The 17,349-nt window shown below is 41.9% G+C and overlaps 1 protein-coding gene and 1 long non-coding RNA gene across 2 annotated transcripts; both read right to left on the bottom strand.

Annotated features, from left to right (window-relative positions):
* Positions 1–5,593: 5,593 nt before the first annotated feature.
* On the bottom strand, positions 5,594–8,140 carry LOC308315013 (uncharacterized protein; the record flags this gene model as incomplete). The annotated part of the gene is made up of 4 exons (XM_080762837.1): positions 5,594–6,347; positions 7,151–7,290; positions 7,801–7,942; positions 8,033–8,140. The coding sequence occupies 4 exons, from the start codon at positions 8,138–8,140 to the stop codon at positions 6,033–6,035; spliced, it is 705 nt and encodes a 234-aa protein (XP_080618963.1). The 3' UTR covers positions 5,594–6,032.
* A 418-nt stretch (positions 8,141–8,558) lies between these two features.
* Positions 8,559–9,935, bottom strand: LOC308315216. The gene is made up of 3 exons (XR_013964005.1): positions 9,864–9,935; positions 8,933–9,003; positions 8,559–8,695 (listed from the first exon to the last, which is right to left on the bottom strand). It is a non-coding gene; the product is annotated as an uncharacterized lncRNA (long non-coding RNA).
* Positions 9,936–17,349: the final 7,414 nt, after the last annotated feature.

Below are 17,349 nucleotides of genomic sequence, written 5' to 3'. Positions count from 1 at the left end.
TACTGGATCTCTTGTCCACTAGTCCCTTCCTAACATTTTAGTCTAGTTTTTATTTGTCGACGAAATTGTCAGTATATTTAGTCTTAGTTTTAGTCATCGTAGCTTAGTTTTCATTTAGTTTCCATTTGTTTTTGTCAGTGAAAATAGGTAATCGACGAACATTTTTCGTCTTAGTTTTAGTCGACGAAAACAACACTGCTTTTAAACAACCATTTAATAACCATTGTATTTCTGTGCGTGGATGTGTTTCATGAAGCATGGCACACCAGTCCTCCTCGCTGCACAGCGTTTGAGACTGGACTACTGCATTACTGCACATTTGAAGTTTGCGTGCCTCCAGTGTTGCCAACTTAGCGGATTTGTCGCCATATTTAGCTTCTTTCCAGACCCCCCTAGCAACTCTAGAATCTAGCTACTTTTTCTGGTGAATTGGGGACAAATCGTGTTGACAGGCGCCAAAGATAAAACCCTAATGTTTCTTAATTTTCCCTCTCTCAGCCTCAAATCCGCTAAGTTGGCAACACCAAAGTGCGCGGCTCGTCTGGCTTTTCTCGGCTCGGTTATGTGCACAGAGCAAGGAAATGGTGTTCCGGGCTGGCTCCATATTTTCGTTGCTAGAGGCGCCTAAAAGTGAGGGACGCGAAGGGACGCTAAAAAGTCGCTAGGGCGCGCATAACCCACCCCTAGCGACTTCTAGAGACTTTTCGAAGAGCCACTAGCTCCTTCCGTTACTGGAGAGTTGGCAACACTGCGTGCCTCTATCCTGTCCAGGCAGAGTTGCTGTGTGGATTGGGAGGCAGCAGCCATGTGTGAACAGTAATCATGTGGTGTCAATCATGCACCTTAAGCTTTCACTCAGGATTCAGTCAGCCCAGGGAAGCTTACAGACAAATCAACACCAGTGCAGGTGGACAGAGAGGCTGCCTATAGCTGCTGGATATAGTTTGAGCAGAAGTCCAACATTAACTTTATGATAAAGGCTGAGAGAGAGGAGATGCAATGCCGGTGACACTACTCTCACCCCAACCCCAGGCCCAGCCCTCTGTAATGGTGTCTTTTAGGAACTTCGTCTTAATTAAATGTTACTAGGTACTAGGTAGGAGATTAATGTATGTGGATCTCGGGATCTACGTGGCTCCAATGTGGATCTCAGACTTGGCCGGACGTAGAATACGCACATCGACAGGCTGGGTGCTGGGCTATAAAGAAACGTCAGTAGATAATGGATGGAGCCCTGTTGCACACCACAGGTACAAGAAAGACGTTCTTTATTGAAAATACTGACGTTTCCATCTATTTGATCTTCATCAGGTCAGACTTGGTCCCATGGATCTGGGCTTCATGTGCCACGATGATCATATCACCATGATTCAGCCATACCAAATATGGAGTGTGCTGTCTAATCTCAATGTGTGGTCATGGCATCCTCTGTGGCCTATACTGGCAGCATTGTGAGCTTGTATATCTGCTATTTCTGCTGTTTGTCATAATGCAAACTCGCAAAGTATGAATACAGGTTAATGTGAAAACTAGTTTCAATGGAAACTAGATCTGCACTCTGTCGAGTGCCTACTTGCTTGTTGCACACTAGTAGGCCATAAATGACCTACTAGTGCGCAAGCAGAGCGAGCTGTGTTCTAGAATACAGCTCTATGACTTACTTGAAAAATATTTACCTGTCTATTTTGAGATCTGTTGAAGAACATGAAGGTAATTCTATTTAAGCATTTCAAATTCATTCTTTCGTTACATAATTAACAATAATCAATTACGTAATGTTGTAATTAATACGGATGAGTGACTGCTTTCAATGTTGACGTATATGTCGATCAGTGTCGGGTGGATTAAAGGAAATGCCTCTATGTACAGTACATGTATATGTAAGTTGATTAGTGGTATACTGTGGTTACTTTGCACCCCGTTTGATGCGTATGTATCGTAGCAGCATAATGACATCAGGGTATAACTGGTATAAATAGCTCTCAATGATGACGTAATAAAGATGTGGATTAAAGGACCCAATGCCAGGGTGTAATTGGTTTTCGATGGTGACGTAATGACGATATGTTTTAGTGTCGGGAGGATTAAAGGTAATGCCCCCATGTATACATGTACAGTATGTAATCTGACACCACTGCCATATCAAGCACAAGTAGTCATTACGTCATACGCTGGCACGGCGCATACGCATCAAACGGCGACATACGCATCGGAGCACTGGATGAAAACTATTACTTGTGCGCTATGCTTGCGCAACTAATTATGGTTTATGGATTATGTTTGACAGCAGTTGACATCAGATGATACTTTCAGTGTTACTTCACAGTCTTTGTAGGCTGACGGCATCTTTTGGCCAGATACTTCATGCAGTGGTCCACTAGGTTGATGTTTTGGAGAGGACACTGACCTTCCCATCCTGTTCCAACGTGCATCTCTCTGTTCACTGCATAGAAAGGAGGATGGCTTTGAGGGGAAAGTGATGCTTTGATGGGTGGTTTTGCCGTTGAATTTACACCGCAATTAAAAGACCAATTAAAGGGCAATTTCTCATGTTTCCTGGTAATGGTTGTTAAATAATACGCTTTGTGGAGCTGAGGATGACGTGCGTGACTGCACTGCCATCCAGCTGAACTTGAGCCATTGTCTCGTCGTATCTCATGCTGATCCGGCTTCATAAATGCTTAACTGCGCTATAATGAGTCAAGCACAGACTCACCGGGTGTCCCTTTTAGAAATTATACTGACATTTTTTCCACTTGGAATGCAGTTTATAATTAGGCTCCAACATCAACACCACCACACCACACGCGAAAACCCAGCACTTCCTCCGAGACGAAGTGAATAGTGCCCACACTTGAGGGCACATCATGGCCACCACTATGCACAAAAGAATCGCAGTGGAAAAATGAGGAAACAAAAGCCTATTTAGTATTATTTTCTTTAGAGACCCTGTGATGAGTTGTGAACACCACAGAGTCTCACTTCATTATATTAGCCTTTAGGGCACAGCTAGCACCATAATGACAGGAACAAGATGGCGTTTTGATTTAACACAGCTGGGTTCAGGGCTATTGTTCACACGGGCACATGGCTGGGGGACTATATGGCCATAGAGTGATAGCCCACTAAGCACTTATTGGCTTATGAATACAGGGGATTTGTCATGCGATGCTTTGTCAGTGCGAGAATCTTGTCGCAGTTTCCACACTGATGGCTGGATTTGTTGTTCGCTGTTCGCTAACTTCACTTAAGCCTTTATACTCCAAAGTATGATGGTGTCACATGTTATAAAATAGCAAATCTACAAGTTTTCAATGCATCACATAGCGGCACGTTGTGAGCTTGTAGATCTGCTATTTTCAGCATGTGACACTGCCGCATGACAGAGTGTATACTGGTCAACCACATACAGTACTTTCACTTCAATTGACATGTCTTACAAGTCTGTAAGAAGGACTGTGTATGGTGACTGTTATAGTGTGTGGTTTTTCGAATGCTTCAGAAGTGGTTTGTGTTGTGTTTTGACCACAACAAAGAATAGAGAGAAGAGACAAAGTCATTGTACTTAAAATTCGGAACGGATATCCATATAAAGAATTCTGTCCCGACTATGTGTTAGAAAAGCATCTACTATGTTGTTACCTAACCTAAATCAAGTTTCCTGGTAGCAGATACACAGTGTGCGGACAAACCTTCTTTTTCATTGTTCGTATATTATTGTTCAGCAGCTGTAGAAATGTGCGTGCTTCCTTTTGGATCCTATTTTTTGGTACCATTTTGAGCACACAGGAAAAAACCCAAACATCTCAGATCTGAGAAGCAGAATTCTGTGTTCCAAGGAACTGTTTCCTTTGAAAAATCATGTAGCAGAGCATGAGGCACATGCGGCAGGCTGTGTACATTTTCTTGTGTTTTGTGTTTCTTGTGTTAATGTGTTTATCCTGTTACCCATTCATTTTTTGACTGTTTTGAGATCATGAGATGCCTTGTTTAATTTGCTTCTGTATATGCCTATATGACCTGCTGTGAGTATGTAAAAATAGAACACCCACTGTATTTATATTGTTTGCTGCCATTCGTTATACTGTACATCATAAAGTAAGTGCTCTAAATAAACATTAAAAAGGCCAGACCATAGACTTAGCTGCCATATCATTTTTAAAAGCCATGCATTGGAGGCTGACTGGCGCCCCTCAAAATTTCTCGAAAAAGCATCACATTGCAACAAAATAGGTTTCGCGGAGGTTCGACTAGCCGAAATACCCCGCAAAAATGGAAATCTCTCTCAGTCTCTCTCTCCCGCTCCCCTATAGTTACCCCTGTGATTCTCTGTCTGGTGGGGGTGTGCTGGTCGAGGCTAGAGAGTGAAAGCAAAGATCTCCCCACAGGACGTAAAAGAAACCAGAGACACACACAGGGACTACAGACAGCACTGAGTGATAATAATGTGCACAGTCTATACAGTGACCCTGCTCTGACCCCAGGTATCTGCGAAACCGCATGGGCCAAACATGGATTGACCTTGCAAGGAGAGAGAGAGAGAGAGAGAGAGAGAGAGAGAGGCTGCACACATACAGTAGGATGTCATGTTCAGGAGCACACAGAGGTTGTGCCGCCATAGTATAGTGTTATTGTTGTTGTTGGCCAAGGGTGTCTTGGGGGCACCTTCCCCATGTCACAGAATTGGTGTATTTACGGGGGCAATACTTGAGATCAGATTCATACGAGGTTTCCACTGGACACACACTGGTCTGATTAACCCATTCTGACCTGAGATCAGACTATAGACATCAGTCAGATTTAATTTGGTTTAACTTATATATCGGGTTGATATTTGCATTTTGTATTTATTAAATAGATAATTATGCAGATTGTCAGGTGGAATTAAATAATTTTCAATTTATTTTATAATTTTGTCTACAGACATTTTCAAAAGTAGTGAAACAACCCAATATATACGTAGTGCACATGTGTCACATTGCAATGTGAGCTTGTAAATCAGCATTTTTTTTATATTTCTAAAACACCACGTTTCTCTTTTGGGTCTTGAGTTGAAAAGGTTCGGGAAGCTCTGTGCTACATTAATTCTGTATATCAGAATCTTTGAGAGGAAAATTGATTATCAGTCAATCAGCCAAAATATCAGAATAGGTATACACACTTAGAAAGCCTGGGTTAGAAACAACCCATTCTGAGTATATATAATAATAGTATTTATTATATATTCTACCCATTTCTTGGTTAAATTAACTGTACTTCTGAGTAAATGCAACCCATATCATGCATTATATATTCTACTCATTTCTGGGTTAAATTATGTACCATTCTGGGTTGTTTCACTTCAAGTTATATACTATACTATTCAAATCATGAGTTAAATAAATCAATTATGGGTTTATTAAACAACAATATATACAGTGTTACTTTACGGTTAAACTACAAACCTATAACAAAATACATGCTAGATTTGGTCATGCAAAGAATAATGTAATAAACACAAACCATGCTGGATTCTTTAAAGTCATTTTATAAAAGATAAGCATGAAAACATTAACATTTTAACATCAAACATTGACATTTGGACCATGGATAAAACACTTCTCTCTAATATCCAGCCTTAAAAGCCACCAGAGAATTCACACCTCTCTTAATTGGCCAACCTTATAACACACAAGCAAATTCACACTGGAGAGAAACCCTATGTGATCAGTGTGGCCAACACTTCTCAAATTGCTAGCCTTAACACACACCAGAACATTCACACTGGAGAGAAACCCTATGGATTCAATTAAATTGTCCGGCCTTAAAAAACACGAGATAATTCACACTGGAGAGAAACCCTATCGCCCTATCGATGTGATCAATGTGGACAACAATTCTCACATTTTCTAGGTGTCTTTGGTTATGAGCCTTTCACATTGAAATGGAGCCTGACTGCAGTTAACTGGAGGAGAGCTGTGAGGAGGGTTTTCACCACTCCAAGACAAAGGAGAGGTGTTACTACTTTGTGTGTGTGTGCGCGTGTGTGTGCTCTACTGGCAAGCCAGAATTCTAGTGTGCAGAAACTCAACCATTTTCTTGGACTCTTGTAGTGGAATTCCATAGACAACACTCTGTAGGAAGTCCCACACAAGTTGACACTTTTTCGGGTACTCAATGTCAAATATGTAGTAGGCCTTGAAGCAGACGTCGATGGCCTGAATAAGTTTCTCCTGTTCCAAAGCCTGTCCATCAATTATCACAAACACCTGAGATAGTTGCTGAGAGTTGTTGCCCAATGTCAGGATGTAGGGTTCAGTTTGGGAGTTCTTGGCTGCTTGGAGATACTCCACCATGTTGGTTCCAGGCTGAAAAACACAGAAAAGTGAGGGTGAGTGACCAAATGTCTACAAAGTATAGAATTAAAAGAAAAATAATAATAAAAGGTGGCAATGGTCCATTTACATTCTAAGAGTTAACTTATTGTTAAACATATTCATTTTGTGTCTTATCACTCTTATGGTACAAACATCAACACAGCATGGTATTGTGGACAAAATGGTATCCAACGATAACAAAATGTTCCTTAGTTTTGTCTCCGATAGGCTAAATCTCATATACTGGTAGTCCATTGGTTGAGAAACATTGAGAGATGTACTGTATAGACATAATGCATATAAAGCGTTAACTTATATCCCGCTCGCAGCACAACGGTGGTCCCTAGGTTGATTTTTAGTGAGGGTGGTGGACCCTGGCTCATAATCAGTTGAAAACCCCTGCCTTATTAGATAAACCGGGAGGTATATTAACAGAAGGAATAAGCTTGTCCTGTTATACCTGTATTTGTAAAGCAATAGCATTGTTAAACTGTCAAGAGCAGTAGTTAGCCTATTTCAGAGACATTTTGACAAGAATTAAGACATGTTATTGTTTCGGGCGTGGTGAGGTCATATCTAGATGACTAGGCAACTATTTGTCAACTTTTTAGGATTACTCGTCGACTAGTGAAACACCGTAGTTATGAATGCCCTACTGTGTTCTGCTGTGTGCTGTATATGCTTGTAGATTACACACACTCAATACTTACACAAACTCATTCATTATACAACAGGTATATGTTAATGTTAAAATAAAATGGAAAGTTTCCCTTTAGATGTGCTGGTGGACTTACAGGCTGATGATGGATGAAGGCCTTCTTGCACTCAGCAATGGTGTGGCGCACCACTTTACTGCCACGGCCACGGCCAACTTTGTATGGAGTTGGTGGGAGCAAGGCTGGCAACTGCTGCAGGGCGAGATCCCCAATGCCATCTGCAGGAAGACATAGGTATCAATACGAGGTGGAATGGCATATCCTTTATTTTGTCATTCAATAGCCAACAAGAATGTAACCTATGCCGCCATGTGCAGCCAATAGCGGCTCTGCAGCTGGTTAGTTTGTAGTTTAGTTATTCCCACCATTAAGCCAGAAGCTGGCCTAACCATGACAGTGTACAAATGGAAAATAATTGACCAGTTGGGGTCCATTTGTAACACTGTCATAGTTGCAGACTTGTAAGGGTCAATTTAGACCCCACTAAAGTAACCCAGAGAGTCCCTGGAATCCACTTTGAGAAACCCTGGTCTAGACGAGGCTATAGGAGGAAGGGGTGTGCCCACTGGTATTTGAAGGTGACACTACCTGAGAAGAGGAAAACCCTGGGGTACCTGAAAGTGTGTGCTGTGCGTGCCACACCCACACAGAGGCTGTCAACGTAGTTGTGGACTCTTGGCACAAGAGGGACTGTCGACTGACAAAGAACCATTTAAATAATATTTTACCTAATGTTAATCCTTCGACCGCCAAATCCAGCTTCCGCTCCAGTCGTGCCACCTGCAGGATCTTCTCAGCATAAACTGGGAGCCAGGTCTCAAACAAATTTGGTGCAGCGTTTGGGTGCAAGATAAGGAAGTCCTGTGCGATCTATAAAATGGAAAACATTTTAAATCAAATTAAATGTGGCACACTACCAAAACATAAATTAATCATCAAATGTACAATATTCCCTCTTACCATGCCGTTAGTTGTTAAGTGAGGGTAATGTTCCAGAATCTGACTGATGGTCAGATCTCTGGTGTTGTCCTTCACCCACTTCGCCCTGTAGACTGCCGTGTCCTGCATGCAGGTCGCAACTTGGTTGAGTGGTTGAGAATTACTTCTCAACCACTCTTTCAGTTGTAGAGTCCGCTCCTCTGTTATGGTAGATTCTGTAAAAAGAACAAAATGTTGTCAGTCACTAAAAGATGGATGTTTTGCTTAATCAGTCATCCCTATCAGCAATATCGTGTGTTAAAATAGTTCTAAAACAACTATAAATGCTATTGTGTGGTGTCTGGTCATACAAGCTACTTTAGTTGCAAAATTCCTCACATTCACTACAATCAGGCTCTAATAAGATTTTCTGTCTGCGACAGTGTTCCCTAAACGTGCGCATGTTACGTTTTGGGAAAACTTAAGCAAGCAAATGTGCCACATTGTTGGAACTTCCTTCTATTTTTCCGTTTAGTAATGACCTGGTATGACCGCTGTTCGAATAGGACCATCCTCGGGTGCTGGTTGTGGTGCTCGGCCAGTCCCCCTGAGCGCTGACCTCAGCTTCTTTCTGGTGTTACGCAGCCTTTCCTCCAGGTACCCACTGGCTGGACGGCCGTTCCGCGCTGGGGTGTACCATATGACCTGCCAAGAAATAAAAATGTTTGATGAATAGATTTGGCACATTTAGATTTTTTGACAGCATGGCCTTGAATTAGAACAGGGTTTTTCTGCACATCTGTCTGTCCCAAGAGGCCAATTATTGTCAGTTAATCAAATAGTATAGCACAGAAAATGCATACACTCAATACAAATGTCAAGGTATATTACAAAAAGCAGTTGTCAACTCAGCAATGTATGTGGATGGGAAACACATTGTACCTCTAAATATGTCTATGAGCTCTGGTAGCTGCCACTCTGTTAGTTTTTCTGAGACAAAGTTGTCCATCGATCTGAAACAAACACAAAGGAAATAAAATTGGTGTTATACCTGTTCAGATCAACATAAAAGAAAAGCAAACTAGCAGCAGAATACTATGATCTGCTATGAATATGAACCAAATGGACCCTTACAGCTCTGTAACTCTCAGTGTACACATGGAAATCTAGACAGGTGAAGCAGGGACCCCTTAGCTGAGAGACAGTGTATTTCACAACATGTGCCTCTCACAGTATTTAGCTGCCCAATTTTAGTGCAATACCAGCAATGATAAACTGTTTCACAGCTTTAGTAAATGTTATGTTCCATGCTTAACCACAATTCCCACAATAATGTAAACACCATCCTAATCATATCATATCATATCATATATATATACACTACTATAATTAAGCCAATGTCTGTCTGAATGTGTGTCTGTCTGTGTGTCACTGGGAGAGATAAGCTAACGGTTAGCATGTAGCTACATGCTAACATTACACTGTAGTGTACAAGGGTAAGAGAGAAGCTAACGGTTAGCATGTAGCTACACTAGTCTCCAAGGGGAAGAGGTTTGCCACAGCTAGTTAGCTGTGTAGCCATGGCATGTCACTTTCAGCAGACTGTGCATGCTTGAACAGCAACGTGGTGTGTTTATAATAGAAGATAGAGATCAGACCATATAAAAGAGCCAATTGCACTCGCGCCAAACATTTTGAGTCCACACAATACAAAGCCAAAGTAGCTAGCTAGCTTTGCTGCGTGGGGGCTAAGCCTACTCAATGTCCCAGCATTGCCAGCAGAACATTGTGTTCCTCTGCGTGTTTAACACGACGTCAAGGCATGCTAGAAAGGTTGAGACAATAATAGTGCAGAAACAAAACACAATTTTACCTTGAATGTAGTTCTGCTTTCGTGCCGTTCTCCTCTCCTCCTGCCGTTCTCTCTCCTCCACAGTGACAATGCATATATAGCGCGCAGACTTTCTAACCTGCGCGGCGCGCCCTTCTTCATCCTCCTCATCCTCTTAAAGGCACAATGTCCATATATCCACTTCACTCTCAGGATGTTTTAGCCTACTAAAAGTGGTGATACCACAGTATTATTTTAATGCACATAAGAGATGTAGTTTAAAATATAATATAAATCAATACAATATTGTACCACTTTGTTTCAAATGTAAAGTGTAATGTAAAATAAATAAAATGTATTATGGTTGTTGTTGCTGTTGATGATAGACAAATTTTGTTTAAGCAGATTTTATGAATATGCAGAAAATTCATCTAAATTAAATTTAAAAAATCTGAAACTTCACTCAATCCATCATGAAAGTAAGCCTGATGTAATGACACTGGGCCTGATTTTTTAGGACACAGATAAAGGTCAAGGGTCAGCAAAAAGACTGCAAATTTGACTATTTTCTGGAACTAAGCCCTCCAGATATTTTTTTAAAATCTGAAACTTCACTCAATCCATCATGAAAGTAAGCCTCATGTAATGACACTGGGCCTGATTTTTTAGGACACAGATAAAGGTCAAGGGTCAGCAAAAAGACTGCAAATTTGACTATTTTCTGGAACTAAGCCCTCCAGATATTTTTTAAAAATCTGAAACTTCACTCAATCCATCATGAAAGTAAGCCTGATGTAATGACTCTGGGCCTGATTTTTTAGGACACAGATAAAGGTCAAGGGTCAGCAAAAAGATTGCAAAGTTGACTATTTTCTGGAACTAAGCCCTCCAGATATTTTTTAAAAATCTGAAACTTCACTCAATCCATCATGAAAGTAAGCCTGATGTAATGACTCTGGGCCTGATTTTTTAGGACACAGATAAAGGTCAAGGGTCAGCAAAAAGACTGCAAAGTTGACTATTTTCTGGAACTAAGCCCTCCAGATATTTTTTAAAAATCTGAAACTTCACTCAATCCATCATGAAAGTAAGCCTGATGTAATGACACTGGGCCTGATTTTTTAGGACACAGATAAAGGTCAAGGGTCAGCAAAAAGACTGCAAAGTTGACTATTTTCTGGAACTAAGCCCTCCAGATATTTTTTAAAAATCTGAAACTTCACTCAATCCATCATGAAAGTAAGCCTGATGTAATGACTCTGGGCCTGATTTTTTAGGACACAGATAAAGGTCAAGGGTCAGCAAAAAGACTGCAAATTTGACTATTTTCTGGAACTAAGCCCTCCAGATATTTTTTAAAAATCTGAAACTTCACTCAATCCATCATGAAAGTAAGCCTGATGTAATGACACTGGGCCTGATTTTTTAGGACACAGATAAAGGTCAAAGATCAGCAAAAAGACTGCAAAGCGGGCAATCTTTCCCTCTCAATAACTCCACAACGATAAGGACTTGGGGGCTAATTTTGATATATGTTGTTTAGTTTTCCGAGACGATCAAGTGGATATCTTGTTTGTCCTGGTACGACACTTTTCAAAACTTCAGATCTTCCTTCAGGATGGTGTTAGGTTGTAAACCTCTATGTACCTTCCGAAAGTGGAGGAAGCCAACTTAGGAGTGGCGTACCGGGACAACCAAGATATCCCCTTGTTCGTCTCAAAAAACTGAACAACATATCTCGAAATCGGAATCTAACTCCTTATCGTTTTCGAGTTATTAAGCGATATAGCGAACCTGTAACCCTAATCAATTAAGAGAAACGTATGTCCGTGTGAGAGGAAACTTATATTGGTGTTTTCAGCGCAACGAGCTGATCAAGAATCTGGTCTCGGTTTTGCTCTACGACCTCGGCAACCCTAACCCTAACCCTAGCACGTTTTGGTGGCTGGGTTAGGGTTAGAGAACAGTAAGTCCGTGTGTGAGGAGAGTTATATTGACACGTTCAATAATCTGCGCTGATCAATAATCTGGTGTTTGATTTGGTTTTCTACCCTTACTTTTCCCTGTAGATACATATTTATGATTATCTCTAAGACGATTTGACAAAACTTTACAATTCTGACATATGTCAGTCTACCCACCGATACGAATCGGTCTGTACCAGGCCCGAACCGGTGGCATGCACGGTTCGTGCGTGATCTTAAAAAAGCAAATATAAAAAAAATATAGAGCAGGCTTCGATTTGAGGCCTTCTGCACCAAGTGAGACTCCATGGGGTATGCAGTGCACAAACAACCCACAATGGACTCAAAACAACCCATAGTGAGTACTTGGGTTGACTCAACCAATGGGTTGTACAAAATTACCCATTATGGGTTATGGTTAACCCATGATGGGTCAGCCATAACCCATGTACTGAGTACATGGGTTGTACATAGGTTGACTCCCCCAATGGGTTGTACAAAATTACCCATTATGGGTTATGGTTAACCCATCATGGGTCAGCCATAACCCATCGTAAGAGTATATGGGTTGACTCATCCATTGGGTTGTGCAAAATTACCCATATGGGTTATGGTTAAACCATGATGGGTCAGCCATAATCCATAATGGGTCAACCATTTCATAACCCAGCATATGGGTCAAGAATCAACCCAGCATTTTTCTCTGTGTAGACCTTGAACAATCCATTATCGGTTGACCTCTAATAAAGAGTATTTTAATAAATATTCCTTTCTTGCTGTATAGGAAATCAAGAAATTCCAGACCTAGAGACTGCAAAATCCTCAACCTTTCTTCCAGCAGATTCACCATTCCTTCCTGGAACTCATTTCCATGTATTGCTTATGACTTTATGCATATTTAAGAATAACTTGGTTAAGTTTCTTTGTAGATGTCCTGGACATCGCTGAATCAACTCATTCTAGATACATTTATTCAGTGTCTGAGAAAGATGGATGTACATTGCAGTTAGAGTTCAAGTCACTGTGGCATGCATTCCATGAAAGTTGTTGAAAATCAGATACCTCGTATGTCTTAGAAATGTCTTTGGGGGGGGGGGGGGGGGACAGCAATCCTCAGGCTAGATACATTTTTAATATCATTTTTTATAGATAATGATAACTCAGAACTGCTACAGGATACATTTGGTGGTGGTTCAGAGCGATTTCATTTCTTGAATAATTCATGATTAAAAAATGAAACTTTGAATGAATCTAATTTGAATTTAAATCCATGGCACAGAGAAGGATGATTGAGGGACCGGGAATAAGCATCCACATGCTGGTGGATGCTGGCCTGGCCAGCTGTCTCTTCTGCCAAAGGGCAGACAATTCTAGAAACCATCCCTGGTAATAACCTTCGCTACATTACAGGGCATTAGTTCACATGGTGTACAAAGGCTCGCTGTAGTTATTCCTGAGGTGAATATATGAAATTCACGCAGAGTTGATTGCATATGTTCAGGTGAATGGAATTGTCTCCATATGGGCAATGTGGATCATGTGATCCAACTGATTATCAGCATAATTGCGGATTGTGTGTGTGTGTGTGTGTGTGTGTGTGTGTGTGTGTGTGTGTGTGTGTGTGTGTGTGTGTGTGTGTGTGTGTGTGTGTGTGTGTGTGTGTGTGTGTGTGTGTGTGTGTGTGTGTGTGTGTGTGTGTGTGTGTGCGTGTGTGTGTGCGCGAGAGAGAGCCACTGCCACCGCCGAGTGTGAATTAAATGCATGATGAAAGTGTCTTCAAGACGAGTCTGTTGGATTTCTCGGATTCTACACTGATTGGCTAAGATTGCCTTCCAAAGTTTTCAGGGGTGGCCTGTTTTTGTCCAAAATGCTGCAAATCATGAACGCAGTGCCCGAGTGCAGTGAAACTGTGCACGCATATTCCCACTAGGCTGAGGAAGCAATTATGCCAGGCCAAGTCACAAATATAACAGGCTAAGTCACATCTTTACATCTGCATCCATCTACATGAAACTTTGTATTCCCCGTTGGGGCAGCGGTGGCCGAACGGTTAGCGGAGCGGTCTTGATACCGGAAGGTCGCCAGTTCGCGTCCCCGGACCGGCACGTTAAAATTAAATGACCACCGCTGAAGTGCCCTTGAGCAAGGCTTTGAACCCCTACCATGAAATGTTCTATGAGCAGGGTGTGGCTGTAAACAAGTGGCTTAGTCCACCTCCCTGGGTAAACAAAAGAACATTGCTAACTTACATGTACACTCCCAAGTCCCTACAGGCTTATATGCAACACTTGACTTGGACCATGTTTCATGGTGTCATCTGAACATATTTTGTGGCAGGGATCCCAATACCAGATTTGTGTTAAATCACCCTTTAACATTACTAAGCATTATTAATATACTGTTTATGTTATATTATTTATTTGTGTTGTTATACAACCACCAGATGAAGGCAGGCTGTTTGTATTACTCCTAAACGTTTTGCCAAACACCACACACACTCCTATCCTCCTGGTGGAAACCTATGCCCAGAAGGGCACTTTTTCTAGTTTCAATATCTTTTAGACTTTGGAGATAACTAAGCTTTAATATAAGCAGGCTGTCATCATAGGCGTGGTCACTGTGGGGGTGACAGCAAGAACATTTCTCGCGTGTGTGTGTGTGTCACTGTGCTGTGCGTGCACGGCACACGTGCGGTGTGCGCACGTTCATTTCTTACAAGAGATCTCAAGGTCTTCCTGGATTTCCCTTTCATCACGTATACGTCCCCTAGTGCCCATGCCTTCAGTTACCCAGCCTGCACAAAAGAAGAAGTTAATGACATTGTCAGGGTGTGATCCTGGCATTTCCCCATTGACATATTCAATCCCCCATTTACATTTCATATCTGCATGGGCCACTGGCTCTTGGGCGGCCCCATGCTTGGATTAAGGTATCACCGCAGATGTGACTTACCTTACGGACAGGCAAAGGCGGGCAGGCGAGAGACCTAAATCCCTGTCTGGCGCCGAGCAGGTCTCACGCCGCTGGTATAAGCCCTCATCAGTCTCACCTTCTGCCTCGCAGCCTCCCCCCCCCCCCCCCCCACACACACACCTAGGAGATCAGGCACGGTGGCATGTAATGGTGGATGTAATTGCTTTGTCCTTTATCTGTCCGTTTCGGCGTTTCCCCCCCTCTCATCTCTGAGTCGCAATAGCCAAATGAAATGAGGTGATATGAGACAGAGAAAGAACACGATCACAAGCTCTTCATGTCATGTAGTGTTGTTTTTGTTTTATTTGGTTTGCGTGGTAGGAAGTGATCATCACGTTAGCTTGTTGTGAGGTATGATGCGTGTCAGGAAATAGTGTACACCAGCAAAAACCCCTTTGAGAAGTCAGAACATAATATATTTCATTTATTTATTTTTTTATGTATTTTTCCTGGTATAGCCCATAAGGTTTTTCCTGACATACTAGCTAGTTTCGCAGCGCTCTGCTGTCTTGTTTCATGTTGACGTAACTATACTGCAGGAGGCAGCAGATGGTGTGTGCTGCTGACTGATGTTCCCAACTTCCCACCCTATCTCTCACAGGCATCACATGTACTGATTTCATGTCTTTTAGTTCTACATGCTACACTCTCTGGGACTGTAAATAGTCAAAATCAAACAATGACGTATAGCTAAGGTATATAGGGCTAAAGAGGTATAACCCAACCCCCATGCTGCTATAGTTATTGGGATTTTTCCTTCTCCTTCCTCCGTTGCTGTGGATAAACTGATTGTCTTGTTTTTCCCCTAGTAACACCCAGGAGAGAGGAAATGTGATTGTCATTGTTGCGGAACCTATCCCATCACATCCTCTGTAACCGTGAAGGATAGGGATATATCCACGGCACATTGTTAGTATGCAAAACAACGCGCCGTGTGTTATTTTTTTTTGTGGCCATGCCTCATTTCCAATTGCAAATAGGGGGGAAAAAATGAAAAATATGTGGGAGATTACTACGTTAAACAATTTGGTTCTGCTTAATAGTGGCTCCTTTGATTTGGTCTCGGGGCCCCCGAGATGAGCATGGATGAGAAATGATTGAGATGCGTGCCGGAGCTCATTCCTGACTGACTGCACTGCTGAGCAGGCCCCACTTCACAATAATAAGAGGTCATCCCTGGTGGAGTGTGGAAATGTGTCTAATTAAAACAAAATGCTTTATCAAGAGCCGAGGCGAGTGAGAGAGAGTCGCCCAGTAAAATAAATAGCCAGCAATTTCCTGAGATTCATATTCTGATAGACATCTTATTAAAACAGCCCCACTATCTAATGGAAATGTATTGTATGAAAGGACTTGAGCTAATTCTCTCTCTCTCTCTCTCTCTCTATCTACCTCGCTCATTCTTGCTCCTCTCCTTCTCTGTCCTTATACAGTATCCTCTCCAGCTCTCCCTCTCAAGATGTGTGTGTGTGTGTGTGTGTGTGTGTGTGTGTGTGTTTGTGTATGTGTGTGTGTGAGAGTGCGTGTGTGTGTGTGTGTGTGTGTGTGTGTGTGTGTGTGTGTGTGTGTGTGTGTGTGTGTGTGTGTGTGTGTGTGTGTGTGTGTGTGTGTGTGTGTGTGTGTGTGTGTATGTGTGTGTGTGTGTGAGAGTGCGTGCGTGCGTGTCACAAAGAATAACTAATGCGGTCTATCTAGATCTGTGAATCATTTAGGGATTTTCCTCACCTTGCACTTAAGTGGGAGTGTAAATTACTTATGCTGTGTGGGTAAAGTAAATGATTGTTTTTTACGTTGTCATCAATATTAATCCCCTCAAATCTTGATGTGTCTAATGCATCACCGTCGTACCCACCCCTCCTTTGCTTCTGGCAGCCTCTCTCCAACTTACTCTCTTTCTACTTCTTTAGTTCGTTCACAATCTTTCTTGCCATGTTGTTGCTATACTGATGGCATCTTTGACTTGACTTTGATCTTGCATTTATGCTAAAGCCCGAGGGCTGAGGGGCTAATACTTTGTTGTACAAATGTTTGGTGTTGTGAGTTGTATAGTCGGTCGCCGGTCGGTCCCCGACACCGGTGTACGATGGAGTAATGTGTCCTGCAGGTGGAATGCCTCCAAGCAAGGACAAATCTTAATAACTTTTAACACAATGCCTCACTCAGCAAACACATCAGAACAGCTTGCAATTACCACGTCTCCAGTGATTGCATCTCCAAGGAAATTAGTGGATTTTGTAATTTCTTCTCTCTCTGCCTCTCTCTCTCTCTCTCTCTACTGAGTATACTGACACATTCTTCCATCAAGAGATATATTTTTGTGATGCATGTGAGGGTTCAATCCAACTTCACACCAGAAGTTTACCCTAAATGGGAGACAGGATGCATAGTGATATGCACTCACAGAGATCACATGCAGCAGCATCTTACCCACGTGCCAATGTAATTATTTCTCACTTCTTTACACAACTTCAATGCCAAGTCAAATGTCTTCAATCTGTATACACGTTCACACCCGAGAACACACAGTTTCTATTCTTAAAATATTTTCTGCCTTTATTGATATAGTCGCAATGAAGATAAACAGGAAACAG

Source organism: Protomyctophum bolini (genome assembly GCF_963924005.1).
Source record: "Protomyctophum bolini genome assembly, chromosome: 5".
NCBI lineage: Eukaryota > Metazoa > Chordata > Actinopteri > Myctophiformes > Myctophidae > Protomyctophum > Protomyctophum bolini.
Note: the sequence above shows the minus strand (reverse complement) of the source record. Positions and strands in the feature narration are given on the sequence as shown.